The sequence below is a fragment of the Apus apus genome, chromosome 1, assembly GCF_020740795.1.
Source record: "Apus apus isolate bApuApu2 chromosome 1, bApuApu2.pri.cur, whole genome shotgun sequence".
Lineage (NCBI taxonomy): Eukaryota > Metazoa > Chordata > Aves > Apodiformes > Apodidae > Apus > Apus apus.
The window spans coordinates 171,789,438-171,806,712 of NC_067282.1; the positions used below are offsets into that span (position 1 = coordinate 171,789,438).

At 41.8% G+C, this 17,275-nt stretch overlaps 1 protein-coding gene across 1 annotated transcript in view; it reads left to right on the forward strand.

Moving 5' to 3' along the window:
* Positions 1–17,275, forward strand: part of PPM1H (protein phosphatase, Mg2+/Mn2+ dependent 1H) — a 145,135-nt gene that overhangs the window by 105,657 nt on the left and 22,203 nt on the right. Inside the window, exon 6 of the mRNA XM_051619219.1 lies at positions 5,620–5,738. Within this exon, the coding sequence (XP_051475179.1) occupies positions 5,620–5,738 (119 nt within the window). The remainder of the gene's footprint in view (positions 1–5,619; positions 5,739–17,275) is intronic.

A 17,275-nucleotide genomic window follows, 5' to 3' on the forward strand; every position in this document is an offset into this window, starting at 1 on the left:
TCAGATTCACGAGCTTAAAGCTGAAAGTTCAGAGGAAGTACTGCTTTTGCAGTATTCATATTCAGAAAACCAAATGGAAAACAGGCCTGATAAATATTTACAGTTCAGTTACATTTAAAATAATTTGTTTGCCTTTAGAGTAAAAGGTATCTTTAGTATCCTGGGAGTCTTCTCTAGGAAATATGAGATAAAGCATTGCCTACAAGGGATCTTTTTTTCCTCTTTTGATGTCCTTTCTGGCTTATATTTGAAAACAGCAACTGATTTGAAAAGCATTTCTGCTGCTTCCTTTGGAAAATTCCTTTACATATGTTTGTTTATTTTAATTCTATATGTAACAAATATACCAGGGCTATGGGTATCATGTTCAAAGAAAATACATGCAAGACAGCAAGAGCGTGAAACAAAATTAGAGATAATTTCAAACATAACATTCCATAAGTAGCATTTTTCCTCTAGTGTTAAATAAATAAATAAATTACCCCAAACTTCTTACAAGGTTGGCATAAATATTACACTCCAAAGGTTTCATCTGTCTTGCTGATTAGATCCCAAATAATTCTCCTTACTCATCTTGGCTGCTCAGGTTCTGCTATCAGTCTGTTGCACCATCCACATCTCTCTTCTGCTGTTCTTATCTGAAAGTTACTTACTTGGGATTTATTTTTCTCTATGCAGTTAAAACTGAGTTTCTTTGTTTAAACATGTTGCGCTGCTCTTCCTGCACGATAGGAAGAAAATCACTTAATCATTTTAGCATTAATATTTTACTTGATGAATGCAGAACTGTGGGGAAGTTACTGCACAGGCAAAGGGAGGTTATGGATTTACAGCCTGCAGGCTACTGAGTGTTAGCTCCCTGTGCAGTAGACACTGTTAGCACAGTCAGGGCGAAGGAGCTTTCCTCTGCGTTTAGTGCCTGTTTATTGCTTTGTCCACACAGGATGTTGGTTTAGGTTTACTGGCACCTTCTGGATTTGCCTCCTCTTTTCTAGGTCCTAATTTCCATGTGCAAAGAAATCTGCCAGATAATGAGTTGTTTAGGTCACGTGAGCATCTCTATATGAAGTCCTGCAGTGTAGTCTTAGGCAAAACTGTGCTGGCTGAGTAATTGAAAGAGGTGGAAACAAGTGTTTTCCCTGTCCAGCTCCCATATTAATGCAGGTTTATTGCCATGTCTCCAAGAATGTCCTTGGACGTAGGCCTTTGGCACAGCAACTTCAAAAGAACAAGTTGACTACCCAGTCATTCTGACTTTTGAGCAGCTCTGGACATGGTCATCCCTCTGTCTTCACTTGCATCCTCTTTTTTGCACTGGGAAGACAGCATACAGCTGCAGATTTCAGGCAGGCTGTATTGCAGAGGCAGACTTCTGTGTCAGGGGACTTGTGAGAGTATTGCAGAAGGCAATCAATCCTTCAGTCAGAAGCACTCCTTAAGATACAAGGTGTGAAAGCCTTGCAGCAGTATTCCCTTGGTTCTTTGGCTTCCATAGAGATTCAGTGCACCATGCTGCTTCCCTTCCACTGGCAGGCATTCATGACCCTGCTTTTCTTTTAAACTTTTGAGTCTTTTCTTTTTAGCACCATGGCAGGAGAGCTCACACAGCATCTACTTCAGGAAAGTGCTGTCTTCCCATATCGGTGTATCTTAAAAGGAGAACAAAATCCAGTATTGACTGGGAACTGCTCTGATACATTCAGCAGTTGTACAGGCAATGACTACCAAGGGCAATTTTCCTTTCATCTTCTGAAGAGACTATTAATTTCAGTCATGATAGGCTACATTGCAACAGAAAATGGCATAGATTTTGTTACTTACTCCCTTTGAAAATGCGTTTTAAATGAACGATGAGTGTATTGCATATGGGTGTATTTCTATTAGTTATCAAAATTGCACTTGGAAGATGTGATGTGAGGTCGGCATGATGTTATTGCATAATGTGTCTATGCATGTAGCCAGGCAGTGGCCCAAAAGTTTACAGCTCAGACCAAAGATGATGCACTGCTGCTACCAGGGCAGGCTTTATTATTAGTAGGGACTGGGTGGCCCTCGGTGGCAGTGAGCTGTGGATGATCTTTGTGTTGGGCACATAAAAAATGGCACAGTATGATTAAGAGGATGAAGTTGTAATATGTAGTTGCTGTAGGGAGAACAGCAGTTCTGAAAATAACAGAGAATACAGTAAAGTGTACTGGAGGAGCTGGAAAAGGCACTAGCAGGACTTATCAAGGTATGTAAAGATAGATACAGTGTTCCCTGCCACCTAATTAACTGCATACTAGTGTGTAAGTCTAGGCTTATCTTAATTTCGTGTTTTCTTTGCTGATCATCAGGAAACAGAAGGAAGCGAGTTGCCTTTTGAAAGAAATATGACTAATATTTCCTTGAGCGGACTCCCTTTTAAGCAACTAATGTTGAATGTAGTACATCCAGCCACAAAACACACCATAAAATGGCAGAGTACCAAAAACACATGATGCAGACTATACCAGATTTATGCCAAAAAACTGTAATAGCTTCTGAAAGAAAAATGATGGAAAACATTCCAGTGTTCCATAAACACAGAATAATAAGATTGTCTGAACATACCCTGGAAAGATATGCACAGTGTTTGATAGTCACTCTTTTTAATAAATTTTAAGTTTTCTAAATGGTGTTTCTGATCTGAGGTTTTTGCAAATCGAGATTAAACAAATGAAAAAAATGGAAAATATGGTGCCTTATCACAGATAAAATTCTGGTAGTCTTAGCTTCTCATTTGATCCCTTGAGGGGATTTCATGGTGTCTGCTTGTATATCTACTGGAAAGATCTATAGATTTTTGAAGCATTGCTTTTTATTTATTTTCTAGTTCTTCTGCCCAGCATGGTTTGATTGGAGTGGAGAGAAAGAGAAATCCTGCCTTCTAGTAGTAAATACAGAGCAGTTCTCAGCAAACTTGACTGGAAGTTGCAGCTGAAATTTGTAGTACAACATTCTTCTCTCTGTAGAATTACCAGTGAAGCATTAAAAAATAACTGTTTAAAAGAAAAGGGCACCAAAAATATAGAAACTTAAAACAACAAAAAAAAGCCCAAGAAAAATCTCCATTTCTTCACATAAGAATTCTGCTCACAGGCACCAGAAGCTTCCAAATTGCTCTTTTCCCTCTGTTCTACTGACGCCAAATATATTAGAATCAAGTTAAGATCCCTGGATTGTAAATCGAGCATTGAGGCTTGGCTGCGGAAGAGAAATCTTATTTGAACATTAGCAGTCCACTGGTAACTCTGCCAGCTTTGTTAATCTTATTTCATTTGTGACCTCAGACTTTCCATCTGAGTAAATCTTCATGAAATGCAGTCTCTCCCAATCGCTTTACCTTTTCAATAACAGAAATTCTTGTTTTCAAGGGGGAAAATGCTAAAAGCCTGTAATTTTTTTTTTCTTCTGGACATCTGATCCAGCCTAATACATAACCTCATCATCTTAAGGTGAAATAACTTCATTTTGATGTCAGGTGTGAGTTTTTATGCTTTAAATAAGGCTTCTTGTTTTGTAAGCAGGCCACAGCAGTCTTTATCTAGAAGCAGTTTATATTCATTTAATCTAGGTTGGCTGTGCATTTTTTAAGTGAACTGAATTGCACTTGCAAAGCAGACTGAATTTACAACATCATAGACTAGAAAGAATTGAAAAATATCAAAAGAAATTCCAGCTCTCTGCTGTCAGTGTATAGCAATACATCAAATAAATCATTAGGGATGTTACATCTTTTGTGCAACTGGAATGAAAATAAATAAATGGTAAAAGCTTACATGGACTTTTAAATAAAGAACCTGGAGTTCTGGAAAGATGGGAGACCTTATCTGGACTAATACTGCTAGACTTCTGAAGAGTCACTACTGCTTCTCAGTCATTTCTGGAATCACAGGATCACAGAATGTTAAGGGTTGGAAGGGATCTCTGCACATCACAGAGTCCGACCCTCCTGCCAGAGCAGGACCATCACAGAATCTAAAGAACAGTGATCCAATTAGAGGGTTCTTGCAAACAGTATTTGAATGGAGGAGGGGATGCTGACTGACTGTAAGCTGTAGGGGAAAAATGTAATTCCTCTAAGTGTACACGGAGGAAGAATTTGATGGAGCTTCTGTTCCAGGAAGGGATCCCAATGTCAGGATCACACTTGCATGCTTGAAAGCTGCCTCTTAGAAGCAGAATTCAGTCTTGTTGGCTAGACACAGCCATCTCCCTCAGCCTTTTCAGCCGAGCTGAAGGTGTTTTCTGGAAGGATGTCAGGGGACAGGAATGGGGACAAGCTGATGGAAGGTTAGTGCTGTGATTTGCTGAGCCTGATCCAACTCCTGTTAAATTGAGTGGGAGCAGGCTAGGCCCTTAAATGCAGGAAATATTTTATTGTGAACTATCTGCATGGTAGCTGCCAGGTAGATCAATAAGGGCTTCCACTGCTTCCTGCTGCTCACCTTTGATGAGCATTAGATTTATGACAAACCCACGAACTAAAGCCAGCTTGTTTGGTGGTACCCTGATGGCAGCTGCTGCTGGAGATACGACAGACTTTATTGTCCTGACTGGCTGGATAAGGAAGGGAGTTATCTGCAGAAAGATTAAGAAACACAACTTTTTTCAGTTCCCTAGCCAATTCAGCTGTGTCTTCAGAAGAGCTCGCTCAGGATGTAGTGAGGGAGGGAGGGATAAGGCTTGTTTATGTAAATATTAAAGAAAAATGAGTGAGGTTTATTTTGGAAAGAAGAAAAACAATATGTTTAAGGATTAACCTATCATGTCAGGTGATCTATGCATAAATGCAAACCAAAAATCTGTGTGGTGGATGAAGCCTCATGATGCTCTCGAGTACAGTCAGCTCTGGAGCACATGAGCCTCTGGCACAGCTCTAGCAAAGAAGCCTCCCAGTATCTACAGAGCAGCAACACCAGAAAGAGTAGCAGCAGTCAAACAATAAAAAAAATCAGTTGTAGTTGTGCTAAACTGCTGCTGCTTTTCTTAATGTCTGTTCTGTACAGAAGGTTTTTTTTAGAAAACAAGAAAATAAAATGTTCTGCAACCTGTATTTATTTGCAGTATATCGTGTGATGGAGTGCAGCACAATGAGCAGGGAAAAAGGAACGTTTTTCTCAAGGCAGGAAAAATTAAAGTGTGGTAGTAGTATTAGGTTGTGTGTGTTGTTGACGTAGGTGAACTGGGAGTCAAAAAGCTTGAGCTTCATTCCACACACACCCTTCCAAGTCTCTGCTTGCCCCATGGCTTTTTCCTTTGATTGTCTCAGGTCACTGACTTAGAAAGGGAGATGTTCTGTTTTATGAAGCCCTGCAGACTTCTTCAGTGTCAGTGGATGAGGTGTACTTCAGATCCCAAATGTTGAGGAGCACAAAGTGAAGGATTTAGAGGGCTCCTGCTGGACCCTAGGCAGCTTCAGAACTGGTTTTTGTGCACATCATTTGTTGAATGAAGCTCATTATCTTCCTTGTTTGAAAAGGGGGCAAAAATTATGTGTGGGTAGGGAGTGGGAAGGGGTGGTAATGCTGCCTCATTAAAAATAGATTATGTTTTGTGATGTTTGTGTGGTATCTGTGGCTTGGTTTCTGCCCACAGGCTTACATGCAGCCCCATTTGCTCGGAAATGAGTTCACACATTTAGAGTTTCCACGGAGGGTGCAGCGCAAGGAAGTTGGAAAGAGGATGCTCTACCGTGACTTCAACATGACTGGCTGGTAAGAATGGGTCCTTCTCAGCATGGGGTCAGCCTTCTTCCCAACCAATGCCTGCTTTGTACATGTCTTAGATTAGTGTAAACTGCATCAAACATGGAAGTGTACATGTGCATACGAAAGGGAAGGGTATTTCCTTCTTTCAGATGTATTTTCTTTTAGAAATTAATATTTTAAATAAGTTGACCTCCCTCCAGAGCCAGGACCTCCATCCATTATATCATTTGTACACTCAAAGTAGAGCAAACACATAAAGGGGAAAATGTGCCAAATGATCTTCCTGAAAGTTAAAGAACTTCTCTATCTTGGAAGTAACATTTTATAGAATTTGGATCAGGCTGTCATGTCTTTGCATGCAGACGAGTGCTCACAGAAGGGAAGAGCTGCCTCCCATCCTCCAGTGCAGCTGACCTCAGATTTGGGTAACCCTTGAGGAATTGTTTTAGAGATTAACCTATTTCAATAAAAGTCATAGTGAGTCTAAAATGAAAAGGCTTGAATGAACAGCATTGACTTAACAAAGTGAAGACATAAAGAATTAGGAGGGTTTTGTCTTTGGCTAAATGTCTTCATTATTTTGTGTCAGTTCAAGAGGCTCCTTCTCAAGTGACTCCCACTCACTTGAGAGAAGCCCTAATCCTTGCTGTTGTGTGTTCTGTGTGTGACCTATAAAGTCAAAGGCCCTATATATGCAAATAGTTTTCACTTACATACTGTTTGTTTCACCATCCTTAGCAAATATCCTTTCAGGAATGGAAAGAATGGAGGGGGTTAAAAAGCCTGAACTCCTGTAGCTTTGGAGACTTAGATGTTCACATCTGACTACAACTCCACATGCTTCTGATTTGTCACATACTTTATAGACTATAAATGTAATGCTGTTTTAATGGCAGAATAATGGAATAAGTTTAATATTATCTGGAATGTTTGTGCAGAACGTGTTAATCTGGGAATAACAGTCATTGTCCATCATCTTGAACAGCTGCTAGTAGAAATATGCAGTCTCACCCTGAGAATGATGACTTCACATTTTAAAAAGGCTGCAGGCATGAGCAAAAGAATAGGAACAGAATGAAAACATTGGATCAACTGAGGACTTAAACAGGAAAATATTTGGAAGGTTGAGACACTCTCCCAGTTTCTGCAAAGGGAGACATTTCTTATGAAACTCCCGGATGTCTGTGAGGGCATCAGTAAAGAATGGCTTCATGTAGACTTCCAAAAGCTCTTTTTCAAGATGCTGCAGGGGGAGAAAAAGAAAAGGGGGAAAAAAAAAAAATCAAACCCACCTTGTAATTTGGTGAAGAAGAACTATAAAAGTATAATGGGCCAAGAACTTCCTGAGAGGAGAGTAAAAGCAGAGTTGTTTCACCATGGTTGGAAGGCAGATTCCAGGGAGTCCAGATTCATGAGAGTAGTTTTACATTTCCCCATTTGTTTAGTGGACTGGAAAAGAAATTAGGTTAAAACGGTTGAAGCTGCATCATTGGCAGTGGGTATGGGCATCACAGTGATCAATTTGGTGTTAATAAATAACAAGTAAAACACAAAGAGGGAAAAGTAAGTATTTTGTACACTAGAGGTTCCAAATGAACTTGAGAGCTGTGTCCAAAAGCTCAGTGGAAATTCTGCTTACTGTGATTTTTTCCAGTCAAAATCGCCAGTGGGATGTTGGGATGCATACAGGGTTGGAATGGTTAAAAAAGTAAACGAAGAAATTATTCTGTGTATCAGTTTGTACTTCATTTGTGAATCTGTGCATAGCTCTTCATCTTATTCAAAACAGTTATTGCATAGCTAATACTGTTTGGCATTAGAAGAAAAATAAATAAGAAGGAATGCAATTTTTTAATGTAGAATAATGAGTAAGGTAGAAGAGCTTGGGTAAGTCTAAACGGTTGACAGATTTGATTCAGTGTATTGTTTTTCAGTACTGGTGTGTGAACTCTGTTAACGCTAGCATATGGCAGGGGGGAGAAGAGAGTTGTTTTTTCTGTTGATTTTAATTCCCTGAAGTGTGGGACACATGTTGATCCAGTTACAGTTTCTAATATGGTCAAGGCAAATAATACCACCAGTATTGCACAAATATCCCTAGCTGTAAGCAGCTATTCCAGAATAAATACTTGAACTGTGTCTTGAAAATTCAAGTCTGAATTACCTTCAGTGTTGTCCCAGAAAGGGGTAACCTTTGCCAACCAAAAGAATGTGGAGACTGTGATGAAGATACCTCTCCCTGCTGTTCCTTTTGACTTTTGCCTGAAAGTAGAAAATGGTAGTTATGTTGTCCTGAACAGAAGAATCAGAATCTTTTAGCTGCTTTGTACTGTACAGCTAGCGCATCAGTTACCACTTGCTTTGTTTGCCTCAGGACAACAAAATGGTGAGGGAATTTCTCTATCACCATACATTTATCTAAATCAGAGCCCTTCTAAATAAGGATCCATTTATTTTTGCAGGGTGTTTGCCCAAGGGAGTCTGGTTTTCCATCAGATTGTGTGCAGTGATCTCCTAAGCAGAGAAGAAGCAATCTATTTCTATTTATCCAAAAGTCTGAGTCAATTGTAATGGTTGAGGTTGTGGACAAGATGTTCGTTTTCCAGCTTGATGGGCCCTCAGATGTTTTGAGGTGGCTGGTGTTTCACAGTGGCTGTTTTCAAGGGCTTTGCTTCTATTTTCCCTCATTCCTAGATTTAACTGATCTATCAGGACGCCGTGGCTGAGGACGTGTCTGTTCTGCATTTCTTTCTAATGACAATATCTATCATGGAGAATTAATTAGCATGTATATTCCTTTTCTAGAAACGGTCAGATGGAGCTTTGACCAGGCAGGGCTTGGTGCACTAAAACACTGCCAAACCTCTATCACTTAAAATGCAGAAGATCAATTGTCTAAACCTTGTTTTGGTCAGTGACTTCACTGTGTGTTGACATTTGCATTTACATGGAGAGAGGTGCAGGTGACGCTAGGAACAAACAGCCACTCTACACTTAATTACTGGATTCCTTAGTGAGAGGGTGTAAAACTCTGCCCTGGTGTTGCCTCAGGAAAAATGAACTGGTTTATTTTAAAATTCAGAACATTTTATGTGTTTTCTATTAGACTCCGTATGATTTTTTTTTTCCCTTCATTTTTACCCTTTTCCTGTGCTCTGGAGCTTTTCAGATTTTCAACAATGGCTTGGCTTGCCCAGCTTGTGTGAATTACAAAAGGTTATTGTCTTTGGGTCTGTCATAATGCATTTTGCCTTTTCTTTTTCCTTTTTCTTTTTCTTTTTTTTTCTTTTTTTTTTTTTTTTCATGTGAAGTTTCCACACTGACTTTGTCTCAGCAGCCCACAGTGGTAGCAGAGCTGCCAAGTTTCCCCACAGTATTAGGACAACCACTGATCCAGCAGTATGTACTGCATCACTAGTCCAGGCTGCCTGTAACTGCTTTGAGACCAGCCTTTCCATTCTCCCTCTGGCTCTCCCACCCTTTCTTTTTACTCTGCATTGGCAGTTGGGGTGAGAAATTTGCTGTATTGAATCTATCTAAAATAAATCCCATTTAGATGGGAGCTGTGAGCTGCCCCTCCTGCACCCTCACCCCACGTGCTCTGTGGTTGAGCAACCACTGCAAAATGTGTACTGTGGTTGGCAAGGGAGCTTAAGAGCTGTGTCTCCTGCTGAACAAGCCTCCGAGCTGTCTCGAGCTGTAATTTGCTGGCAGACATCTGTGTTACTGACAGTCTTTCACAGCTGGGTCTCTGGGCTGGGGTTTTCAGGTCCATGGCTTGCAGAGGTTAAAGTTGTATCAGAGAGAGGTTAGTTCTGGTGGCTTTGACAAGTCCTGGCAACAGAAGCATCAGGGAAGACACAGTGGCCGTGTAAGCCAAGTGCTGACAGCACTGAAAAGGGATGCAGGTAGCCTGAGGTAGAAATACGTGGGGGGAAAAAAAAATCAGGCCTGGTAACTGCTCCTTTAAAGAACTTCACTGAATTAGCATTCACTCTCACCTTCTCTCCACCTTTTATTTTAAAGTTAAGACATGGTTGGTCAGTGTTTCTTTACTCACGGGTAAATCCAGTATGAAAAATTTTTAAGTACTTTGCTCTGACTCTATTGTAGACACCTTCCCAAACCCTGGTTTTCTGGCTTACTGTGTCCATCACTGACACAATGGCTCCTTCCAGGATTTCCCTCTTGGCCTCCTGCGGGGCTGGAGGAGATGTACAGTGCTGCACATAATCAAAGGCATCCAGAGGGCACAACCAACTGGCATCAGCCTTGGTGGTTTCAAAGTTGTTTTTTTTCTCTTCCTTGGAAAATGAACAGCTGCATTTCTGCTGCTCATGTTGAAGTGAAGTTCTTTAAAGGCTTGTCTCTGGATCATAGCTTCATGGGTTTTTTTTTACTTTTAGCAAAAGAGCCCTAGATAACAAGTCAATTTTTTGAGCCGATTTGTTGGCAGCTTCCTTTGCCCTCCAGGAGCATGCAGAGTTGAGCTGCATCCCATCAGGAATGATAGGAGCTGTTGTAGTACCCACCACACGTTGTGGGCTGAAGCCCCAGCTGGCAGCAGGCAGGAGCTCGGGGCACCGCCTCTGAGTGTATCGGCAGCAGAGCCCTGGCCAGCTCGGTGTCCGTGTGCCTGGCCAGGGGATGCTGTGCACAGGGTTAGCCACCCAAGGGTCAGTCTGTGCCAGGGAATAGCCCACCTGCGTGACTTATTCTGAAGCAGGGAGGCTGGTGCCCTGGGGCGAGCACTAAGCAAAACCCATTTGATTCTGGAGTCAATATTGTCCACTGCCTGGAAAGCCGCCAGCTTCCTCTGCGCTCACCCTTTTCTTTCTAACAGGGAATGTCTTTCAGCCTCGAAGCATCTGATTTAAAAAGCAACTTCACTTTTCAAACCATTTTATTTTGTTTGGGATGGATGCCTTTTGCTTTCATTGTGCAGCCCGCCTTGCCGTCTGCGGTTCAGACTCCGGCTCACAAAAAGCTGGCTCTCATTAATCACTTATTGGGGATCCAGAATACCCCGGTGAGAGCCAACATACATGTTTTGCTTGGTAATGCACGAGCTGATCTGAACAAATACTGCCAATGTGGCTGCTATCTTACTCTTTATTGCTGGGCTTGATGTCCTTTGACAGCGTGTTCAGGTATCCTGCCCAAGGAGTGCCTGAGCATATTGAGAAATGCCACAGAAATGCTTTATGGAGCAGGAGCCTGTGCTGTGCCCCCCTTCAATATAAATTGATTTATTGAATCAAGTGCAGAAGCCCTGCTACAGGAACCTCGGGCTATATCCCCTGGAGAGCCACCTAATAAAACAGCCCCAACTGACACTCCTCATTAGCTTTTCCACCGATCCCAAGGCAGTATTTAAAGTGACAGTGTCCCTCTTTTCGCCCTGAATTTATCTGCTGGCTAATGCCTGTGGGTCTAATTAGCTTAGCATTATTAGTCTTATTCAGATAAGCTACGTTTCCTAACAGCTTGATTCCAACTTGTAAAAAGTAATTGGAAGTCTGCAAACCTTGTGCCGTAACCTGCTTGATTGCGCCTTTTAGCCAAATTCATGTAATTTACAAAAAGTCATCCCTTCCTCCCCCCTTTTTTTTTAATTGAGCTTTTTTGTCTAGTGAAACCTTCTGTGCTGCTTCTGTTGAAATCCTGGCTGTGTTGTTGTGTTAGAGACCTCAGCCGTATCCTTTGTACAATCGCCAGGGAGAGATCAAATTTTAATTTCATAATTACTTCACAAGAAAGCAGCCTTTTTCCCAGTCATGCCTGGTATTAATTTCCTCCCAGCAACTTATATTTTCATAATTTAATGATTACGGGCCACCTTTGCAGCACTGGGCCTTTCTGGAGAAGGGCAAGATAGGATGTCATTTTTGCAGCAGAAACAGTGATCCGCAGCCACCTGCCTTGCTTTTTTTAATCTTTGCTCTCGTCTCTCACTTCGGGGTACCCAGGAGTGGGACAGGACTTGCCTCTTGCTGCGCACAGCCCAGAGCAGCTTGCTGGGTTGTGCCTGGGTGTCAGGGGCACAGCTCTGCCATGATGAATGGCTGTTTGCAATGTGCATGTTATGCATCTTTTCAGGATTTGCAGCCCTCACTGCAGGAGCAGTGGGAGGTGAGAGCTGACCTGCTGTGTACAGCACATCTCCTGACAGTGACAAATGGCTCTGTTTTCCCCAAGTGCACACATGCCACAGGAGCTGAGCCAGTGTCTTCAGGGCAGGAGAAAGCAGAAATAAAAAAGTAATAGTGCTGCCACAAAAGAGAAAACCTAAGTCTGAGGTAAAGCACTTTGTAAATGGCCTCTCAGGGGCTGACAAGAATGAGGTTGGTCTGAGTTGTGTCCTGCAGGAGCATCTCCATCTGGAAGCAGTGCATCCAGGATCTGTCCCTGCATGGCTGTGCATCTCTGCTTGTGTTTTTGCCTTGGCATGAGATCAGGTGCCACATATGCAAGGGCAAACAAAAAGCTCCCAGTCTGTTTTATCAGAAAGAAACTAAACTGAAGTGAGGTAGTTTTCCATCTGAAAATCCAAGCAAAAGCATCTCTTCCTTCTCATTAGGTGAAATCTCTTCCCCTGCTCCTTCTTTCTCTGGCTTCCCCAGCTGCACAAAATTGACATAACCTCAGCTGTGTCCTTGGGAAATCATCCTTCTTTCCATTGCCACCCAGGATTGACTTAAGGCTCTGCTCCTGGCTGAGGGGAAGCTTCTTGCTCCTTGGAGGAGTTTCCAGCACTGCTGTGGGATGATGAGATCTCTGCTTGCTGTGTCTCACTGCCTGCCCCGTCCTATGCTACTGTGATCTTTCAGAAGAGTTTGCTTCATGATTTCTCCTTAACAGCAATCTCCTTTACTTCCAGAGGATCCCATCCAGCACGTGTGGAACAGGCACTGCGAGATTAACATGCAGTGCTTCTTCCATCTGCCTCACCACATCCTTTTAATAAATAGTACAGCAAAATGTGAATTCACAAACGGTTTTTCTGTCCATCACAGTGCATTAAGCCCATAGGGTGTTAACAGCCCACTTCCCTTACCCCTCTATCTCCAGAGAAAATTGCTGACAAACCTTCCTGTTTGCCTTTTAAAAGTAGAAGAGATGAAGTAAATTTTAAGAAGCACTCAAGACAGTAAGTTTGCTGGGGAAAAAAAAGACTTGGCCTGGTGAGGCTGTTGCAGAATATGGATCCACTTCATGTGCAACTGCAGTATCTGCACAGTTTCTGTAACTCGTGGGTAGTGGAAGCTCAACCAGTCACAAGCAGTGAGTGAAAGCACTCACAGTACAGTTGCTCTGTCCTTGAAAGCCTCATGAGCACAAAAGCAGCAAGGGAGGGTGCTTATAAATACCTTCAGTTCTTGTTTTTTCATGAATTGTCCTTTTTTTTTAGGTCCTCGGCCACCCTCTCTTGTTCTTCACCAGTCTCTTTTAGTGCTCCAGTAGAAGGGAATGGACTGAAAAATCAGCCACATGCCAGTAGATGCCTGAGAGAAGAAACCAGTGCTTGAATCTTTAAAATGGGCTGACCAAGATGGATAGAGTTACTTTTGCTTAGAAGTTAGTTCTGCAGGAGTATGTGGTGCTGGGGGATACATCCTCTCCAATGTCCAGACTCAGTCTTAGAACTGTATAGGACAGTGAAGGCTCTATGGAGGTCCAGAGCTTGCCTAGCAGTCTGATTTGACCAAACCAGAAATCATGTGTGTGCAAGTCATTCTGAGATAGTTTATTTATTTAATTTTTTTGCAAATGGTTAGACAGAACTGGGATTTACAAAATGAAGCATGATACAGTTTCAGGTTCAGAAGAATGGGTTTCTGAATTTTCTGGGAAAAACACATTTTAAACTTTGTATGTTTTCCTCTTTACCTGAAAGAAACTGTATGAGAATATTTTGGGTTAGAGTAGATCTTTCCCTAAAAACTGGTTTGTGCATATGTGCACATGCATTTGTTGTCTCTAGTTGATTTGGGTTTGCCATCATCCTTTTCTCTTAACAATCATTACTGCAGTTTGTGTTCTTTTATTATCTTATTTTATCGTAGTTTTGCCTCATTAAACTGTATGTCAGATGAGTAATAGGGGAAAGATACTGAGGCAGTGGCACATTAAAGCTAACTTACCTAGAGGGTACTGAGTATCAGACAGTGCTGTCTGGATTTAGAGATCCTGACTCTGCAGAAGCACATTATGCACAAGGACATTTTAAAAAAATTATGGCTTCATCAAGGCACAAATTGTATAATTTTCAGTGGCTCTGTGCCTAACCTGCACTACACATCTTTGCTTCTTGGTAGTAAGCACACACTTTGATGCCTGTAGTTCAATGGACAGTACAGGTAAACAGTTCCTTTTGGGTTGGTGATTTAAGCTCTATTATCTGAAGGGATAGCTCCAATCCGCTGATTTCTTGTGAGGCAAAAACAAACAAACAAACTAGTTTCTATCAAGTTTTATGTTGCTCCAGGATTAAAATCTGGTTTTCTAGTGATATAACCAGGGAAAATTGAGCTTGGGAGAAGGGAGGTGGGTTGGTTAGCTGGTCTAGTTTCATTGTGAGTTTATATTTTTTTTGAGGGGGTATGGGGGTGCTTGGAAAGGGTTCTGAATTTGGGTTTTTTTAGGGAGTGGTAGCAAAGCAGTGCTAGAAATACACTAAATCCACCTGACTCAAAGGAAAGCCTTCATCCTTGTACTCAGTATGAACTAGGACATTTCTGAAGCCACAATGCTTTTGTTTGTTTGCCATAGGTGGGTTTTACTCTATGCTTCAAGCTAAAGCCTTTTGATGACAATTCTTTTTGCTTTTCCTTAGGTTTAATTCTCAGTTTACTATCAGGTGTCACTAGCAAAGATATGAAATACAGACAAACTTTCTAAAGCCAAGTGCTATGGAAAAAGCACAGAATCTGGATTCCCCTGTTGTTGACAGAACTGAGCCTTCCAGGTCAGGGTAGATGGTGTTTCCACCACCATCTGTTGTGCTGGGGGATGCCAATGCAATACGTTTCATGACCAGTAACCTTACACAGTTTGCTGTAAAAGAAAATAAAATGGGGATTGATTTTTTGGGTCATGAACAACTTCTACTCTTACCTGAATAGATGCTTTCAGAGGCCAATTTTAAGAACAAATTATATGGCAAGAGTATACATACACATGTAAGAAATTATCTAGGATTTTGGCTCTGAAATCTGTGTTTGGGAGCTGACCAGTTTTTCAAGGTCTGACCCAGCAATATGCAGGTAACTTTGATAATCTTTTATTTAAGGAGTGCCCAAAGCCCTGCTAATTACCTCAGCACTGTGAGAAACTTCTGTGGATTGTCTTGTGCATTTAGCAGCTCTGGTGATTTTTTCGCCATGTATTTAGAGCAGATTCCAGTTAGCATATGAGTAGCATCATGTCAGCCCTAGTTCTTTCGTTCTGACATCTCTTTTGGCTCCTGGTGCGATTTGGCCCGATTTTCCAAAATGTTGATCCTGAGTCCAAATGTAGCTTTGTGGGTGGTACATATGTCAAGCCCTAGTTCTGTATTTTTGGACAACTGTAGCATTTCATAATTCTTTTGAAATGAAAAGAAGAAACAAAGTTAACTGAAAAAAAATGCAGCTAGATCTAGCTGGGCACAAGCTTGCCTTTTCTACTCCCTCCTCCGCCCCCGTTTTTCCATTTGGAAAAATAGAGGTTTACGTGGCAAAAATACTTTACAGGATTTGGGCTTATTCACAGCAGCAAGCAATAGCATAGCCTTGTCTTTATAACCTGTCTTGTCATGCCCTGGTGGCCATTAAGACCTCCTGGGATATAGAGGAGGAAGATGGGCAGAGTGGAGGGTTGCAACCCTATGTTTGTTGAAACAGTGAGCTAAGCTGAGTTATGTAGATGGCTGGATAAGGCCATGTTGGCACTAAAAAAGCCAAATAAACCCCTCGGGTTTCTCCATATGTCTGTGTTTCATGTACGTAGTGCCATATTACATCTTTATAAACAGAATGCTCTAAACAGCACAGGAAGGTATAAATGCAGCTTTGTTACATAAAATCAAGTTAAATAGTCCAGAAGGTTGTAGCCTGTGTGAAATAAACACATGTACGAAGTTTCACAGGACATAAATCAAAATGAACTTCATAGCTTCCTTCCTTCTCCCCAGCACAGTTGCTGAGCTGCTAGCTGAAAAGCTGTCCTTCATCCTTCTCTTGCAGCAAACCACATGCTCATATATTATTAATTCTGTTCTACTAGTATTGCAGGACATAGGCACTTTTCTGGAGTGTCTCAGATTGCTTTTCAGTGTGTCTGTGCCAGCTCCACTGCTGCGGTTGCAATTCTGAGCAATGTTTTTCAAGTGCTGATAATTTTTCAGGCAACAGCAACAAAATAAGCATGTTTGAGATGAGTCTTGACACTCAAGGTCTGACTCCGAGAGATTATTTGCTGTGAGAAACCACGAAACAAATCACTGTAGCCCTCTGGGCCTCCCTCACTTAGTCGCATAGCTTCAGGAGGTCATAGGCTAGCCAGCTGCCCATCCTAATCTGCTGATGAAACAAGTGCACAGCCTCTTCCAGCATCTTGTGCAGCCATTGAAGGCCCTAGGGACAATGGTCCTTATGGTGGTTCCATAAAAGATGCTGGACTCAGCAGTGGGGACCATTCTTTTGGAGGACAGCAGTCCAAATTATGCCTTTCTCACTGCTCGCCCCACCTCTACCCCTACGTGCCCCACCTGTTTGTTTTTTTTTCTTTACTTTGTAAAGCACAGTCAGCATGAGTTGCTATCCAGGAGAATATAATGAAGGAGGGAAGAGAAGGATGAAAACTTGGTGGTCCCTCTTCAACTAAAATACATCAACCCAGAGGGACATGCTTTCCTTCATACTGCAAAACTGTCCCTCCCCAGCCTTTCCCTCGGTGTTGTCTTTCTCTCCTGGCGCACCCATGCCCAGAGCTCTTAGCTACTTAGAGGCTACTTAGAGAACAGTGTGAAGTGGGGGCTTCAGTCTTAAGTATTTGCAGTTACCTTGCAGATAATATAGGTTGGGTTTTCCCTTGAAAAGGGTGTTGCAAATAGTTAAGTCACATCAACTTAGTCCTGTTTGCTCTTTGTAACAAATATGTACAACAGAAAATCCAGTAGTAATGGTTGTCTTATTTGGCTTGTGGTTTGATTAGTCATTTGACTCCGATGCCCAATGTGAACTCAGTTGATACCCCCTTTCTTGGTGTCCAAGCACAACTGTCTCTATACAAGGATTAGGAAAGAGTTCAGACTCGTAAAGGAGGTTTTGCCAGGGCTCCCAGTGCTGTAAGTCCATCTGGAAGCTTTGGAACAGGTTTGTAAGCAGTCAGCGACAGTAGAATCCTTCCTCTACATTCAAACCAGGACATACAAGTTGGTGAGTGAGGCAGAGACATTAGCTATTCCCTGTTGGAAATTCAAGAAGGAGCAAGAGCGAAGTCCATGACTGCCTTATCCTTCCCAACAAAATGCTATTCCAGGTTTTAAACATTAGGAAAGT